At 40.6% G+C, this 18,341-nt stretch overlaps 2 protein-coding genes across 6 annotated transcripts in view; both read right to left on the reverse strand.

Annotated features, from left to right (window-relative positions):
• Nucleotides 1-514: 514 nt before the first annotated feature.
• ssr1 (signal sequence receptor, alpha) lies at nt 515-9,362 on the reverse strand. Of its 2 annotated transcripts, XM_085419292.1 has the most exons (10): nt 9,204-9,362; nt 6,633-6,760; nt 6,413-6,509; nt 6,210-6,313; nt 5,973-6,131; nt 5,727-5,803; nt 5,549-5,627; nt 5,229-5,322; nt 4,380-4,394; nt 515-3,358 (listed from the first exon to the last, which is right to left on the reverse strand). In XM_085419292.1, exons 1-10 carry the CDS (start codon nt 9,271-9,273, stop codon nt 3,291-3,293), a joined length of 891 nt encoding a protein of 296 aa, XP_085275418.1. In that variant the 5' UTR covers nt 9,274-9,362; the 3' UTR covers nt 515-3,290. The 2 variants fall into 2 exon arrangements, with proteins under 2 accessions (XP_085275418.1, XP_085275419.1); XM_085419293.1 differs by lacking the exon at nt 4,380-4,394.
• A 2,615-nt stretch (nt 9,363-11,977) lies between these two features.
• Nucleotides 11,978-18,341, reverse strand: part of LOC146662678 (uncharacterized) — a 76,169-nt gene continuing 69,805 nt past the window's right edge. For 2 of the 4 annotated variants that reach the window (XM_085419296.1, XM_085419298.1), the window contains 3 exons: nt 17,159-17,278; nt 16,759-16,889; nt 11,978-16,651 (listed from right to left, as the gene is read on the reverse strand). In XM_085419296.1, coding sequence (XP_085275422.1) covers nt 16,475-16,651; nt 16,759-16,889; nt 17,159-17,278 — 428 coding nt within the window. In that variant the 3' untranslated portion in view covers nt 11,978-16,474. The remainder of the gene's footprint in view (nt 16,652-16,758; nt 16,890-17,158; nt 17,279-18,341) is intronic. The other 2 variants (XM_085419295.1, XM_085419294.1) reach the window with 1 other exon arrangement.

The following is an 18,341-nucleotide window of genomic DNA, read 5'->3' on the forward strand; positions in this document are numbered from 1 at the left end:
CAGCGCATCGTGCCTCAGCGCCACCCACTGGAGCCATGTCGCCGTGTGATTGGCAGATTAGACAGTTGCGATTGAACAGGTGTGCCTAATGAAGTGGCCAGCCAGTGCACAGTCAGCGGGGGCCTTTCAGTCAGTTAATGACATCACCAAGGACCACGCACGTTTACACTGTGGTGAGCATGTTTCATTCTGCTTGCAGTGTGCTCATGCAACCTCTGTAGCTTTAACGTTCATACTCCAACTGTAACTGACAAACTTTGTTCTAAATATACTAAAATTAAACACGTGAATTACTTCGCATTAATCTGTAGTATTTTTTACTGTTGCCTGCGCTCATCTGTAAGATTTTTTCCTGCTTGTTTCATCTACCCAGTTTTGTTTTGACCATTACCAAACCTCATTTCCGCTTCCTTTGAACTCTGTAAAAACCTTCATTCTTCACTTTTCTGCACAAATGGAGAAAAGAAAATCTTACGCTTTCTTTTTTGTTAATAAAAACGACAGAAGCAGCAGCTCTACAGCAAATCCTCAGTTTATTTCCTGCACATTTAAAAGCAAATAAAAGAACAAGCTCAGATCTCTGAATTACAGCCCCCATCATTTTAGAAAAACAGAAACATAACAAAAACCTGTCAGCTTGGCTGCTTGTGGATGTGGGAGCCTCAGTGAACAGCTGTCAACTTCCATATCCACAAAAAGCTTTACAGGAAATGACATCTCTGCAGACCAGGAGCCTCATCTGATGCTCAAGCCCTGCAGAATCTGATGCCCCCTAGTGGTACAGTATACAAACCCCACCCCCCTCCCCTTTAATCCCAATCTTCGTCTTGAATAAATTAGCTCGGTAAATTTGCTCTGAAATCAGCATAAGTCAGCCAGTATTTACACCAGTGCTTCAACATTTTTCTGATCTGCACAGGCTGCTTGAGGAGAGAAGCCAGAAGTGAATAAAAACATACAAACGGAAAAGGTAGAAAACAGGCACACGTGGAGAGGACCCGAACCGTTCAGTTTGTTAGATTCTTATGAGTCTTTACCCGTCATCTTCTGAGCCAGAGCCCGAAGCGAGCGCAACAGTGCTGATGAGTCCACCTGACGAGACACTCGGGTCTCCACTCGCAGGTCTGACGTAACATCACGATGCAGATATTTCACAGGGCGAGCCGGGAGAAACATAACATCCGATTTCACAAAACCCCATGAGTTGCGTCTCATATGTTAAAATACTCATGTTAATGAGAGAAAAGAAAGTTGCTTTCATGCATTTTAATGCTTAAGGCTGTAACTAGATTATTCTTGCTATCGATGAACCTGCTGGATGATGGTTACTCCCCTCAGAGGCTCCCAGAGACCAAGTTAACCTTTTCACATGATTTAAAGAAGGATAAGCAAAACATTTTCTGCCTAATGAACTTTTTCAGATTCCTAAATGAAAACTGTTCTAAAAACAGGACTTGGACGATTTTCGTTGACAATAACAGACTTTACGCTTCACAGCACAGAAAACTCAGAAGCCTTGTCGAGAAAGAACCATGGCCAAAAATTTAAGTGGCATAAATTTTGTGTTTCGCACATTTTCTTTATGATATGGTGAAGAAAAATCATAAGAACTAAATGAGTTTAGTTCCAACTAAATCAAATTCATGCAGACTCTGTGTTTACAGCGTGAACAACATAACGTGCTGGATATCAGCTTCTGAGCCAAATGCTGATTGATGGTGATCCGTTCCTGCCTCAGAGCTCCATATTGATCCGTTTCTCCGCTTCTGTCTGTCCACCTAACAACTGGCACACTTTCTAACATGATGGAGCTTCGTGTCACCGTTTCCAGCCCATGACGCTCTCCCGGCACCATGGGCTGGAAACTCTGGATTTTAATACAATTGAAAATCTCAAAAAGTAGAAGGACAAGCAAAAAACTCAAACGGATCAACTTCACGCACAAAGTCAGCAGCACATCGTCTGCTAAAATGATTTGGCTCAGAAGCTCAAAAGTCCAGCACACCACAGAACTGCAGGAGGTTCGTCACTGTAAAACTGAAGCTTTGCATAACTTTGATTTAGTTGCCAAAAAACCCCGTGGAACATGAGCATGACTGCTCTTCACTATATCACAGTAAAGTAAAACACGCTGAGGCAGCACACAGTATGAACGTTTGCGTCACAGTGACTGTGATGATGGCGGGCAGCCGGTCACAGCCTCTGTAGCACAAGAAACTCAGCAGCTGCTGGATGTCATGTCGTCCATCTGTCTTATCAGGCAGATAATCAATATCTCCATATTCTCTCTCAATAATTAGCTGCCTGCTGAAATACACGGTTAATCAATTACATAAGGAGAAACTAGAGATTAATGCCTGGTGAGTTTCTGGAGATCTACTCGTACCACCTCCTACTGGCCGCACTGCATTACTGCGGCCGGTTTCTTTTCTGTGCTAAACCAAAACAATATTTCATCATTGTTAGACAAAGATTTGGACCTTTCCCCCCTAAATATAACATGAGCATTGAAACGTTAGCTCAAAACGTCAGTTACAGTTTAAGAAGGACGGCGCTGATAGCTGACCGACGGGATCAGACCACAAAAAAAACTGAGTATCTGCAGAAGGGAAACTGAGTGACTGTGACTAAAGGGTGAAACACAGAGGGACAGCAGACACAAGGGAAGCAGATTAAGTCTACAAAATCCCAACAAAACCAAAAATTATGTGCAGACAAAATCAACGAACAGAGAAAATATACAAAAATGTCAAAAACAACAAAACTGCATCTGTTACTGTAGCTCCTCCACACATCAGAGCAGGGCTGCAACTAACCAGTGTTTCTACTCTGAACCAGTAACTTGAAAGAAGAGTCGAATTAGACAAAAATGATCCTGATCGTTTCAGCCCTGCGTCAGTGTGCGAGGCAAACAACACAATCAATACTGTCTCACAATGATAATGTCAGCAGTTGTACTACCAAGGCTTAAAAAAAATCTGATCTTTGAAGAAAACCCATCAACCTTCAGAGAAAACAAACGGCCAACATGCCTGTTAGAGGATGAGCCTCCCCACATCTCTCTGTGACAGCGTCAGAAAAAGTAATCGTTAAACAAAAGGGGCTGCAGTGTATGTGTGTGTGTGTGTGTGTTCAACAGTTTTTAAGCTGAGCCAGCCATCGCTGTGCTTGGCACTGGTTAAAGTTCCTCAGCAGAGGGCAGAGTGTGCTCACGGTGGAGCTCTCAGCCCGTCGCCTCCTCTTCCTCCACGGGTGGATGAAATTTTTGTTGAAGTGACGTTTGTCAGCCGTCACTCGTCTGAGCCGGCCGAGCGTTTCTGGTTCCTCTTGCGAGGAGATCTTTTGGGAGATGCTTTGTCTGAAGGAGGAGAAGATGTTAAGAAGGTGAATTATAATTTTTTTTCTGAAAACAGAGCGGTGATGCCACACACCTGCAGGTTTTATGTTCTCAGAATCAGGCCAAACATGAGGTCAGAACATGCTTAAAAAAAACCCCCAAAAAACCAAATGTGTCTTCCAAAAACATTTCACTGAAGCTTTCTCACACGTGTATTATTTACAGTGGAGACTCCATCAACAGGTTTGAGGTTTTTATTACATCTGACAAGCAAACTAAGGAACTTTGAAATAATTACGTGATTCCAAAGAAACTTCCTTGAAGTTATTGTTTAAGGTCCAAAGAAAACTTCAAGCAACAAAAAAAAAAAAAAAAAAAAAAGGATGCTCCTGCTCAACTACTTTGTTATTTCTGCTACCATCAGGCAGCGACACCTGGTTTTGACTCTCTTCCTACAAGCAGTGTGTAGGGGGAAAATGACCACACATGTAATGTGCGACTAAAAGTATTTTACACCTGCAACTCGACTGACAGATAACTTGGGTTGACTGCCTTTTGTATAAAAATGACTGAAAGTTGTAACTGAAGACTTTAGAGGATTTTATAACATCTGTAACAGTAATGAAAATATCACAGGTATGACAAAAACAAGCAACGGGATCACTAACGTCTTCACATGTTTTCCAGATACTGGAGGAGTTTGCTGGGTTAAGTAAAAATGAAAGAAGGAAAATCATTTTTATAGCCAACATCCAACCAAGCAGCTGCACCACAACCCCGCTTACTGTGACCACCACTCTCTAAGACCAACTTTCACACACAAGGAAGAATGCCAAGAACCAGATGGTCTGATCACAAAACAGGTGAATAATGTGACGTGATGTCAGTGGGAAACTGTGTTTAGTTTAACTTTCTGCAGTTTCTCACTAACAGATCAGAACATCTGGAGCACCAGGAGTGGGAGAAGAACACTAAACACTCCAACATCAGGACCAAAGTTGTGTTACAGACACACAAACACACGACATGCAGCAGACCTCACCTCTGCGACTCTGCACTGAAGACGCAGGAAAACATGAGAGCAAGGAAAGCAGAGAGAGGAGGAGAAAGAAGGTGAGTGATCCTCGTGCTCAGTCAAGGATTAAGATCATTCTGAAACAGCAGGTGAAGCAGGAAGAAAGAACAGAGCAGCAACAGCAGCAAATATCCTGAACCTGTTCATATAATAAACTCGAAAATGTTTGGGTGCGGAGAGAAACAGCAGCTCTACAGACGTCTGCCAACCTCAAGAGCTGCACAGGAAGCAGAGGTTGCAGGGACCCGTGATGAAAGCTAAGATGTTTAACCTGGAGAAATCTATGAACCTAAAAGTAGTCCAACTCCCTAAACTAAGCATGTACTAAGAAATGAAATTAAACACCATCTGTGCAAGCACTGTTGAAACCTGAAATTTCCTCCTCCTATAATCAGGTTGTATTTTAAATATCACTGAAACGTGTGGCTCACTGCAAATGATGTCCATGTGGTCCAGTGCTCGTGTTACTTCACTCTAAAACAGCCAACATGCTACTGTTCTGCAGAGTCACTTCCATATTTAAATGGTTAAAGCTCGTGTAGTCTTTTGTTTAATTAAAGGAATTAAATGTAATTTTGGTGAATGTTTTCAATGTTACAAAAGATACATCTGCACGCGTGAATCAGCTGATTCTGTGAGGAAGAAAAGCTTAAAAGGTGCTCTGAGAGGGAGTGTTCGGATGAAGCTGACAATCTCATCTGAGACTTGTGGTGTATAAACAGTTGGATTTCTGTGTCTGCAGATAATAAAGTACATAAAAAAGAAAGCTTGTGTGCGAGCTGATGAGGTCACAGGATGTGTGCGAGGAGTACGTACTGATCTGGTTCAGTGTTTCTGGGGGGATCCAGCTCAGGTCGACGTCGTTGTGGCTCGAAGTTCCCGTTTCTACCTTTGGAGCTGGACGCCTCCTCTACAAACAAACACAGAATGAGCTGTCTGCTTCTTTTTTTTTTGCTAATGACACCAACTCAACCTCATATAGCTCATGCTTTGGCCAAAAGCTCCAAAGAGTTTAAGTCTGTGACAAACACCTGCAGATCCTGATGTAAAAAACACTAGCTAAACCATCAAAGGGTTTATTTTTCCCCTCAACTACCCATTTCTTTAAAAACAGTTTCATCTGATGGTATCTGCACCTTTCTGGACTCCAGCAGCTGGTGAAGGCCTACAACCACGAGCAGCCCAAGACCTGACAGGAAGACATACATGAAGATCCTGGCAGAGAGAGAGAGAGAGGGTGGGTTTATGGACAAATGCAGGCAAAGGGGGAGGAAAAAAGCCAGATTGGGTGTGTATATATATATGCATGCTTACGTCTCTCCATCAAGCCCATCCTCTCTCTCAGTGATGGTGACAGTCTGGTTAAACACAGCATCCTGGAAAACGTTTCCCTGTAGGTGGGGAAAAGAATGGATGAGAAATGTAAATAAAGAAACAAAACGCAATGGTGGAAAATAATGGCTACAGATCACTTTTTCCTACTTATTGTCCCAAATTTCCACACAGAATCTGATTTGTTACATCGCTGACATTAGAAGAGCTTAAACCAGTCATGCTTACACTGCTGTCCTTGTAGTTGAGGTTGATGACGAGTCCGAATGGCCGCCCACCCATTGGCTCTGCAGGGATGAAGGAGTACTCAAAGGTGGCCTGTCTGCTGGGAGGAACCACGGTGCCGAGCTGGAGAGCGGTGAAGTTCTGGATGTAGAACTGGTAATCCTGAAAGGGGACAACAGGACAAATTTAGAGAGAGATGAAGCTACAGCTATGAATATTTGTTACAGCTCATTTTCTTACCTGTGGGTAACGGAAAGAAGCATCCAGAGACTCTACGATGAAGTTCTCCGACCCTTTGTTAGTGAAGCCAAGAAGGAACTTAACGATGTCGTTGGCTGGGAAGTCTAGAGGAAGGATGGCATGAATCAAACGGGGGTTTCAATACAGGAAAATCTAGAAACTGCTGAATGAAAACAAGAGGACGGATACACAAAGACATTCACCTTCTCCTTTGACAAACAGGATGGTTGTGTCAGCGTTGGGGGAAGCCTTCACCTCTCCAACCAACGCTTCCTCCTCTTCATCTTCTTTTTCTTCCGTCTAGATAAGCGCACAGGTTTAGGTAACGGGACGAAGAACAGGTTCACGTTTATCACGGTACAGTAAACAGCGAAAACTTGCATCATCTATGAAAACATTTCTACAGCCAATTTAATCACTTACCAGTTCTGTGTTATCATCATCTTCCACTTCTGCCTCATCATCCTCTTCGTTCACGTCGTCCACCACGTCTTCATCCACAGCCTCAGCCTCCTCATCCTCAGTCAAATCCTGGGCACTTGCCACTGGTCCTGACAGAAAGTATGGGAATTTTTACCAAGCCTATAAACAATCTTTATTTCATGTAATGGTTCAAAGACCCCGGAGCAGCTACAGAGGTCTGATATTTAAAGCACATCTTCAGTTCACCAATGAGCTCCGTGATGGTTGGAAAAATGGATGCAAGCCTAAAATTGACCACAACACAGATATGACTTTGTACTCCATCAATGTTCTTCTGGTACCTAAGACTACATGGTTCTCAAACTTGTTGCACGGTGTGCTTAAGAACAATCCAAGCATAGCCTGGAGAACAGATCCAGACCAAGCTAAACACCGAGCTGCAGCATTCACTACAACCTAAAAACTTGGAAATTACAAACTCTACTTTTGGTGGTTTAAAGCTTGGGATGATAGATTTTGTTAAGGTAACATCACACAATCTTTCAAAGGTAGATACAAGCATCAAAGTCTCCATGTAAATATATTATAAACAAACAAAAACAGTTCTACATTTTCCAAGACGACCATCATCTCAGATCTAAGTCAAGTGAAGAAGGCAACTGGACTTCACTTCTCACCCAAGAGCCATCTTTAGTTCTAGAACTAAACGGTAGCGAGTCACATGTATTTAAACCTTACTGGCATTTATGGTCACCACACTGGTTCACTGGTTGTATCAAGCGCAAACTGTAACTTGAAGGCGCACGGTACTCGCCACAGTTCTCTCCTGAACTGGTCTGCATCAGTGCTGGTGTAAGTGTAGAAGTTTCTGCTGTTTCAACATCTGCTGTAATCAGGGAACCTTTGAACTGTGGTATTGATATACAACTAAAAACTTAGTTTACAAAAAACAAAAAAACCAAGTTGATCGAACAGTTTTCTCTTCCACCCAGCTGGCTGCACATGGCACATTACAAAAGTTAAGAGAAGCATGAAAAACTGAAATGATGCCAAAGTGTGGCACATGCCAGCAGTTGTGACGTCAGTTTGGGCTTGCATCGCGCAGAGAGATGACAATGGAGAGCATAACCTAGGCTGCACCACACCTTTCGCCCCATGACAGCTGGAACAGTCGTCTGTTGTCCAGTTCAGTGTGGATGGAGCCCGCGCTGAACTGGATAAAGAGTTAAGAAAATTGACGAATAACACTAGCATGCAAACATTTTTGAACATTTAACATTCAGATCTGCGTGAAAGCAAATACCTTTGTTTAGTTCATCAGTGCAGTCACACCCTGTCAATTAGGGTGCAGCTATCCACTTGTTTAAATGCTTATCCAAATGAAGGCAGCATACCCCAGCTAACAGAGTCAGACACTGACACAAGATCATTTTAGAGTCACCCATTTGCCTGACATGCATCTATTTGGGCTGCAGACTTCTCCATCCAGGATGCTCCAACTCAGAACCTTCTTGCTGTTTTGCAACCATGATAACCAATGCACCACCATGCTGCCTAGTTTTATGACTCATGACAGCGACCCAATAACACAGTCAGGTTAGTCCCACTACTTCCCCTCACTCTGTCTGCATATACACAAGGCCAGGGATTAACCAACACATTAAAATGAAACTTGTTACAACATTATTAACCGTGATAATAATGATGTGCATAATATCCACACAACACCATGTTCTTGGTTAGACTTTATGATTACAAATATCAATACCCTAATATAAAATTGCTATTGTTAAACTCTCTAAAAGCGTATCCACAGGCCCGTGATGTAAAAACAGTGTTGCTTAAAAGAAATAGGAAGCCAACACGTCCGTTTCGTCATGTAAACGCCGAACTAACCCACAGCTTACAATCACAGCCAACAGGATACGATCCAGATAACTTAATCGGCCTCAAACAGCCGTTCAGCTGCACAGTGTGCAGACCAATTGAGTAAATAAGCCATACTCTTACAGACTTAATTATCTACTTACATTAATTAAGCGGGCATTTGAAGTAACAGTCCCTCTGTGATTCAGTTCTGCGGGGTTAAGCTAAGTAAGCTAGCGTAGCAACAAAAGTAACTTTACCCCGTTTTTCAGCAACTTTCACAAGTTTTGTTGATTACATCATATTATGTGTGGCAACTCCGAGGCTCCGTTTACACAGAGAGGAAATAAAGGAGCTGAAATAAAGCAGCACGTTAACTGAGCCTCTTAGCTTCCCTGCTAACAGTAAGGACACGTCAGTCTAACCAGGCGTTTAAAGTACCTTGACGTGAGCTACCTTACACTAAATTACACGAAACAACAAGAGGCATTTGCGAAAACGAAATCCACCGTGGAGATATCCCTCTAATTGCCCCACATTTACGATGAATCCCTTCATTTTTATATACACGCTTCACTTCAACCAGCACGCTTAATGGAGAGCGGCCTTCCCCTTTCCCCACAGCAGCTACTTAGCTCGACAGCTAACACTTCTTTTTCCCCTAAATCGCTGCGCTTTTCTTCGTATCTTTACAAACAGACTCACCTTTGATAAGGAGAGTCGCCGGAAAGGCTAACAACACCAGTAGCAGAAGTTTCGGCAGAAATTTCATCATTTTGAAGTCGAAATCAATGCGTTCTCATTCAGCGTCGGTCAGGCTGTCTATGAGCGTCGCTGTACTGCTTCCGTTACTCTAACTATGACGCATGCGCAGAAGTCACGGTGGAGTTTGTGGTGTGGCGTCAGCCCCCGTTCAGGTCGCAGTTGTGTTGGTATAAAAATGGTTGGACACGGTTGAGATTGTTAAGAATAATATAACTTTTACAGAGAACAGCTGACCTGAGTTGTGGACTTTCTGCTCAAGTTGGGGAAGTTTAGGAAGCACGAATGCAAAGGAAACAAAACCGGAAGTGAACACTGCCGAGAAAAAAACAGAATAAAAACGAACTTTAATTGATCAAGTGCTGAAAGAATGACCTTTATTCATAACTTACATTTCATATTTAATTCTAAGAATGAATAATAGTACTGTTTCTTGTTGCAGATATAAAGAAACTGGGAGTTTCTACGAAATGTCAGAATAAATTAGCAGATGCAGCTAGAACGAAAACTTGTTTCTGATGCTTTAAAATGAATGTCTAATCTTTTTAAACTGTTTTCTATTAATAATACTAATTCTTTATTTAAAAGGGACAGTGCAGTTTAACGTTGTTGCTGTTGTAGCCACAAATTGCGTTCAAACACGTACAATTCAGTCACGTACACATCCAAATCACAATATGCAATATATACAGATGTTTTTTTCTTTGTTTTTTCTGTCAGTGCGCACTTTTCTCCTGTTGTATTGAACATACAACAGGAGAAAAGTGCGCACTGACAGAAAAAATTATGGTCAACAGATATGAGAAAAAGAATGATAAAAGTAAAGAAAAAATATTTTTTTATGAATTAGCAATATTATTTTAAAAAAACAACAACTGCTAATTATTTTTATTCATCATATTTTTAATGGCAAACTCTTAATCTGACTGTTTATAAGATTTATTACGTTTTAATGCCACTTATAAAAAATAATTTTATTTTTATTACAATTTATTTGAAATTCCTTGTCACTGCATGTTGTTTTGCTACTTTAGACTTTCCTCTGTTTTACTATCAGACTGTCAGTCATCTGTGCAGCACTTTGAACTTCACTAACCAGGATGAAAGGTGCTGAACAGTTAGTAAGTAAAATTTTGTTTTATTTATTTCTAGATAAAAGATCACAACGTGCTTCACACAGAGATAAAGTATAAAACAAAAACAGATAAAAGTTAAAAAAACAAAAACAATACTACTACTAATACACTGTATGCATGTATATATATTCTGTAACCATTTCCACATCATCTCCTGGTACTTTAACCAGAAGTGAAACTCTTGACGTCAAGATTTATTTATTTTGATTTTTTTAAGAGTGTCCTTGCATTCAACTACCTCACACATTCAATGGCAAGAAAAACCAGAGCTCTTGGATCTTTGACCTCGTGTTTTGAGTTTTGTGGTTTTCACAATTTATTGTTGGGTTTATTAGGTAGCTTACATTCAAGTGTTATATTATTTAGTCTTTTGGGTATAGCATTTCCAGTGCTTCTGACTTAGGTATTTATGTTTCTTAGCTCCTTGTTTGATGTCTCCTAGTCTCGTTTCTGTGCATCTTCTGACCCTTTTTTTTGTGTTAGTCTTGTGTTCTGTTACTTCCTGTCTTACTTTCCTTCATGTCACATGCTTTAAGTTCTGTGTCCCCTTGTATAGTTAGATTCTGCTCACCTGTGCTTCTTTTCCCCAGATGTGTCCTCTGTCACTAATGACCTTATGTGTGTATTTAAACCCTCAGTTTGCTTCTTTGTCATGGTTTTCAAACATGCTGTATGTCCTAGTGTTTCACACCTTTGATGGCTCAGCTTTATGCTGTATTTGCTGCACTTGTGTCCACATATTTAAAGTAATTATTCGGCTGAGCTGATGTCTTATTTTATTTATTTTTGCTCCCTCCCCCCCCAGATTAGATGTAACACATCTAATACATTTTAAAAATCATCATTGCACATTTTTAGAAATATTTTTGTCCATGAAAGGTGATGTGACACAACAGCTAAATATCTGCTGTTGGCATCAGTAAACGTCTCACTTTCAGAGATGCAATAACAGGATCTGAGTCGTATTTCTAAATAAGATGAACTTTTCTGTTGATTGTTTATTTGTTTTTTATTTCTCCCATATGGAACACACTGCAATTATCACATGGCAAAACAGGCCGAGATTGAATGATCTATAATTTCAAATAATATGTAAATAAATTTAGTAAAATCTGTGATGATATACTGAGTAAATAAGAAAAAAACTGTGACATTAGAAGCAAAAAAATCATCAAAGCATGAACCAAAAACAAAAGAAACAGCGTCTCTTCAAAACTTAACACAATCAACACATGAATATTCAGTAAATTATATTCTATTGCATCTATTTTTATGAAATAAAACATACAAAATGCAAAAATGGTTTCCAGCTAGAATGACAAATCATGGCTGAGTGAAGATTTATTCAGTACATGACTGGGATGCAATCCACACAGCAAGACAAGAAACCCCAAAAACACGACTTACTGGATACACACAAGAGTAAAATATAACTTTCCCAAACGTGGACAGGAGCCCGTGTATCAAAATAGTCTGCAACGTCCAGAAATCTCCAGTCCGACGTACTTAAACAGTCTCTTCAGATTTCAGGAAATATAAACTTTTACTGTGTGCAGAGATATTCAGACAGCATGACACGAGAAACAGAAAGACACAGTGTGTTAGTTAAGTCCTTTACAAACACAGAGATTACTGCTGCTGTTTAAAACCGATGATCTGTCGGTGGTTTGTCGACAGGTTACTGTACATCAGAAGTCAAAAACAAAACCACACTCCCCTGAACATGAATTAAACCCGGGATAAATAAATGCTCAAACTCGAGGTTTCTAAACCTTGTTCCTGTTCGCCTGCCCCACTCCTTCCTTGTGGTTGCATCACTGCTAAGAAAAAAGTATTTTCTGACTTTTCATTCTTTCCTTTTCATTCTCGGGCTCACGTCTAGAGAGAAGACAGATCTAATTATTTTCATTCCCTGCTCCTCTTCTTCTTTTTCTGCATCCTTTCAAATGAAAGTCTGCTGACAATCTGTCGTTTTCTTAATGCCAACAAAACCCATAAAAAGACCAAAAACCATCAGTGTCTCAATTCATCTCTCTGTGCTTTCTGGATTCCCTTCAGATCACATAAACGTGTCAGCATGTGACCATATTTGTTTCATTACTGGCATCGATGGCTGACAGAGCAGTATTTGGGCTCGTCCAGGTAACTTTGGTTTAATCCTGGCTTTTCAGAACCACAGACCTGCTCTGGAGCAGGTCGTGTTCGACATTAGAGATCAAGAGATATCTGGAATGTGGAAAATAGTGTCAGGGAGGTCCTGGGAGGTCCCTCAGACCTCAGTGCGCAGATAATAGGGGGTCTGTTTCATGGGTGTCGCTCCCTGATGAGCACCTGCTGACTGTAAGAGGTCTTACAGCACTTATTCTTCTATGCATCTTAATAATGGTCCTAAAACAGGACAACTCGTTGTACTTGTTGACATCATATCAAATTTGCATTACGCCAACATTTGAATTCAGTTTTCATTTGTATTCTTTATTCTGGTGGTGCCAGAGTGAAGCAGTTAAAACGATCCCCAGTTCAACTCCAGCCACAGACACAAAACCAGGAAAACCCTCCAAACAAACCCGCTACCTGCTGTGGGGAGCCTTCTGAATACGGGGGAAGCTGTAGGCAGCATTTTCCTTTTATTTTAAAGAATAAAAACTAAAACTGTCTTTCTCACATCTGAACACGAATTCAATAAGAACAGGAAATCCATCAGATCCACTCTGTAGTGAGTAGAGATGGCACGATACCACTTTTTTATGTCCGATACCGATACCGATATCATAAATTTGGATATCTGCCGATACCGATATGAATCCGATATAGTGTTTTTTAATCAACAAAACTGTTTTTTTAAATATCTTGCTGCATTTTGCAAGTCTGCAAGTTCATACTCAAGTTTAAAACAACAACTACACTAAAGCTATTCTGTTATACCTGTATACAAAAAAAAATATTTCATAGTTCAGCAATACTGATCAATCTAATAAACTTAAACCTACACCATCCTCCCTATTCTGGTATTTTAAAGAGTACTTAGCGTAAATATTAAGCAACCTAACTAATAGGGTTCCAACTCCCAGCAACAACAAAAATAAATAAATAAAAAATAGGGAACCACCCCTCACGCTCCACCTCATGATGCTTAATCGACGTAATCAACCTTAATTTGATGCAGTGTGAAAAAAAATGCACAGAAATCAATTATTTTTCAAGAAATATTAAATAGATTCAACATCTTTCTTCAACAAAATTGCAGACTGCACAGATTGTACCTTCCCAAAGGAAAATGTACTATAGCTTACTAGGGTATATATATTAGACTTAATAGTCACTATATACAGTAATTGACTTCTATTCATTTTACATCAAATTAAAACTTTGGGTGTCAGATAATTATTTATTAAAAGCTTGACATTTTAAATGAGAATAAGAAAGAAAAGTATGTCTTTGTGCCCCCTTTTCCCAGTTAATGCCCTATCGGCCCCCCTGGCTAAACTTTGCTAGATCCGCCCCTGCACAGTTACCAGCGTCAGCTACGTAGAAAAAGATCCTGGTGTAGAAAGTAATATTAAATAAATTGTAACAACAGCTTATCAAGCTTAAACGTGCTGCTGTTGTTCAGCCGCTGGTTTGCTCTTTCTGGCGCAAAGTGGACCAAAAACAAACGAGAGACGGACTCGCGACAGAAAAGCCGATCAGCTGATTTAAGCAGTTTCACGATTGAAGTAGCAGCCGGAGAGCGAGAGGCAGTCGCTCGTTAAGCTTAACGTGGGAATGCTTTACAAACATTCAGAGATGGACTTACACACTTGCTTTACTTCTCTCGGGGATAACTTTGTCGGAGATGAAATGCCAGGTTGCTAGCGAAGCTCCAAATGCTATCCAGACCACCGACAGGTCCCGCATGCCACAGCTGCTCTATCACGTGATGCATACTGCTCCGACGTGCTAACGTTCTGAGGTGAGTTACGGCGTGTTGCAAGTTTTGTGAGGTGCTTTCGTGATATTTAATGGATCGGATTACATTTTTTATTTTTCTCCGATATCCGATCCAGTAATTTAGGTCAGTATCGGACCGATACGTAATATCGGATCGGTCCATCTCTAGTAGTGAGTGAGTTTGATCAGAGCACAGGGACACCGCGTCTGATGAGAGGAAATTTGGTTGAGGGTGGAGAAACCTGCCGATGGAGCAGCCACTGTTGGACCTGCTGGACTTTTTTATTGATCTGTTTTTGTTTATCTGGGATTTTGTCTTGTGAGGGTGGAATAATCAACTTAATCTTTTTTTAGTTTGTTCTGTTATTTAAAGTCTTTTAAACTTAAAACATTTTGGAAAAAAATGCAAATTAAAAATGCAAACTGTAGAACGGAAACATTTCATAGTAGGTAAAAGTCACAAATGTAATCTGAATATTTAAAGAATGACCCGAGTAAGAACCTTTCTCAGATTTGTTTGCCTTTATGTTTAAGGAGCATCTCCTCTGCAGCGTGTCGATGTGAGCTGACTGCAGTGCCTGTTAGGATTATTTGCCAAGCAGTGACTTATATCATGAGTTATGAGTCTAATTAGCAGTTTTCAACAATGAACAAGAACTTTGATTCGGCTTATCACATGTTCATTTGAAGTATGAAACATTTATGAGTCTTTTATGTGGATGTAGTGAGATTACAGTGAATTTGTTGTGGATTAATCGACATGTGGAGCTGAAACGAGGCTTTGTGGTCTTTTCCTGGGCGTTGTTGGCAGTATTAAAAACACAGACCACACCCAGAGCTGCAGTTTAGGAGTCTTGTCTGAATTCCTGTTGTATTATAAACTAGATTAATCCTGCTCATTCCTTCTTCATTTCCTCTTCTAGTTTGTCACAGGTGATTAAAAAGTTACACGTTACTTGTTTCTAGTCTCTCTCACTGCTTCTCTTCATGCATCCTTCTGTCGTTCGCTCCTCTACTTCTATATTCTCATAAAACATGACAGCATGCTAGATTTATCCCTCCATCTGCTTTTTTCTCTTCATCCACCGCTCATCAAAAGAAAATTCCCCTTCAGGTCAATTATTACCTGATATCACCGGCTCATGATGTTCAGTGCATTGCAGCGCTCAGTGTAAAACTACAAAGGTTTATCTATCTATTTTTTTTTTTTACACCAGACAGTTCTGCCCAATAGATTCTTAAACTTTTAATGCCTAAATTAAAAAATATATATTTCAGTGCCACCTAAAGAAGAACCATGAAGCTGCTTGTGGTTCATTTCCAGCTCAGATCCCAAACCTTTCGTTCGGCGCACTTTCACTCTGTTTCAAACCATATACAGTAACTTTGAGACGTGACCAGAGCCTCGAGGTTACTACTGATGCTGATTCTGCAGCTGCTTTCGGACGGACATGGATGAAACTCCAGGAGTTTACAGATTTGTGTTCAATGTAATAATTTAAGATCTGTGTCAAAAAAAAGTGAAATTGATTTCCATGACTTTGCACATATTTCTGGACAGTGCTTCATAATATTTTGTGTAGATTTTTTGTAAATTTCTTTTTTTTTTTTAACATAAATGCTAATTTTACATAACAAGAAGAATAATTTTGGAGATACTGTAGAAAAGGCCTGAATGGAGCTGAAGTAGATGTATTTTCCAATAAGCGATGGACCTGATAGACGTATCTGTGTCCATCAGATACAGGAAAGGCTTCCCCAAGCATTCAGACAGCCCTCTTTAATCATAGCGCACCCTGCTCCGCTGCACTGCATCCTGGTCAGTTTCCTTCACCTTTAAGTGCAGAAACTGCTCTTTGATTGGCTGTTGAGCAGATGTGTTTATTCTCAAAGAAGCTGCAGCTTTGTAATCCATCACGTCTAATTAAAACCCATTAAACTTATTTTTTTAAACATAATTTCCTGTTTTAAAAATTGACCAGAACAGTCTAACAATCTATCACCTGTCTTTCTCGTTTCCCATAACACTGAAAATGTAAATGAGCCCTGAAATGCAAAGAACATCACCAGCTGCTTTTATAACGCTGAAGGTGGATGTAACTGTGAATTTCAGGCCCTCTCTCTCACAAACTCGTCTTCCTCTCCGCTTTAGTTGCAACACTCCACGTAGTTTGCCGGCAGCATGCCGGACTTGCCGGTTCTCTGCACGGTGCCGTACATCCAGCCCTCGTCGATGGGCTGAGCGTTGATGATGACGTCGCCGTCCCTGAATGAGACCTCATCGTGATCTTGAGCCACGTAGTCATACAGCGCACGGTAAACACGCTGCAAAAAGACCGAGACACAGATTTCAGGGTTTCAGGGATTTTGTTCTCAGGGAAAAAAACCCTTTAAATTTAGACCAAAAAAAACTTTGTTTCAGAAGAGTGTACCATGGTGCCTGAGTGTGGAGGAGAGGTGACAGATCTGACAGATGACATGCTGGTCTGATGCATGTAGCCGTGATACTGCTGCTGCTGCTGCATCTGGACGCCCTGATGGTACGCTCCAGGGAGCACAGGAGCTGGGTGAGAGACACAGAAACACAGAGAGAGAGAGGCGTGAGAGCAAATAAGTTGAAAACTCTGTTCTGCTTTCTTGGAAAACTCTGCCTCTGTTGCTGTGAAACTCTTTGTGAAATGTTAACAATAAAACCCCCACAGTGACCTTCATGCACAATGCTGCGAGGAGACAGTGAGTTAGTTTAATCTGTGGATCAGAGACGGGAAACATAAGTCGGCCCATGCGTTCACCCTGCTGTGAGGAGGAAACAAAACCGAGGAGGAAAGATACCCGGAGTTTCAGCGCTGCTGCGGTCCCAGAGGTCAGAGGTCAGCGAGCTGACAGACTGAGCCTGGCTGAGGGTGAGCGACTGCTGGGAGTGCTGCCTGCTCAGCCTGCGGTCAGCTCGCTCTAACAGCCGGCCACCACCGGAGGGCAGCGCGGGACAGAAGTAACAACAGGAAAAACAAAGAAAACATCTCTAATAAGAACAAACACAGTGCGTAACAGCATGAGCATATCAGCTATTTCAAATTATAACTTATGGTTCTGTTAGTTTTCTTTTTTTGCTATTTTTAATTCAGTTTAGTTTCAGTTAGTTTCCAGAGGGGGGGTTACTTATTTCAGCATACAGTGTCAACACCGTCACATATGATTCTAGTAATAAAACGCTACATGCAAAAAATGTTTCCTTATGTTTGTTGCGCGAACCAAATTTCACCCAAATTACATTTTCATTTGGTTTCATAAGCACACATTATTTTTCCATTTAGCTGCTTTTTAGACATGTTTTTATTTCAGTAAACTGAAATGTTTGGGTGTTAGTTGCATTTCCATCAACTATATTTACTTGGATTTTATCCACTGCATTTTGCACAACATGGCAACGGCAAAGCTTCAGTCAGGATGTTGGCTAACAGGATCAACGTGCTGGTACTAACTATAACCAGACTCTTGCTTAAATGTATTTTTTGTTTAAACTCTGGAAAGCTTGAGTTGAAGGCAGCTGGACTTACTTTTAGGTGCTTCTGTCAGGGACCTGGATCTGGGTGGCTGTGGCTACAATGTAGCTGCCATCACCAGTGTGTGAATGTGTGTGTGAACGGGTGGATGACTGCATGTGTAAAGCACTATACAAATACAGGCCATTTTACCATTTTAAATAATTTTGTGTTGCTGAAGATGACTTCAAACTAATTTAATGTAATGTTTAGGTCTTCAGGCTACTAAAAATTATGGTAAATGAAATGATATAAATATATATACACATATTATATTGAGTACTACAAAGGCTGAATGCGCCATCTTGTGGTTCAGACTGGTATTACACAAGAGCATATTTCCAGTTAATATCTCTAAATCTTGGACTTACAGTGTGACTGTTGACAGTTTTAGTATTTTTATTTTATTTTAACGTCACAAACAAAGACATTTAAAAAAGGACCTTTATGATAATAAGGATTTTTTTTAAAGT

The sequence above is a fragment of the Rhamphochromis longiceps genome, linkage group LG9, assembly GCF_057381845.1.
Source record: "Rhamphochromis longiceps isolate RC_006_pf linkage group LG9, R_longiceps_female_GT1.1, whole genome shotgun sequence".
NCBI classification, from domain to species: domain Eukaryota; kingdom Metazoa; phylum Chordata; class Actinopteri; order Cichliformes; family Cichlidae; genus Rhamphochromis; species Rhamphochromis longiceps.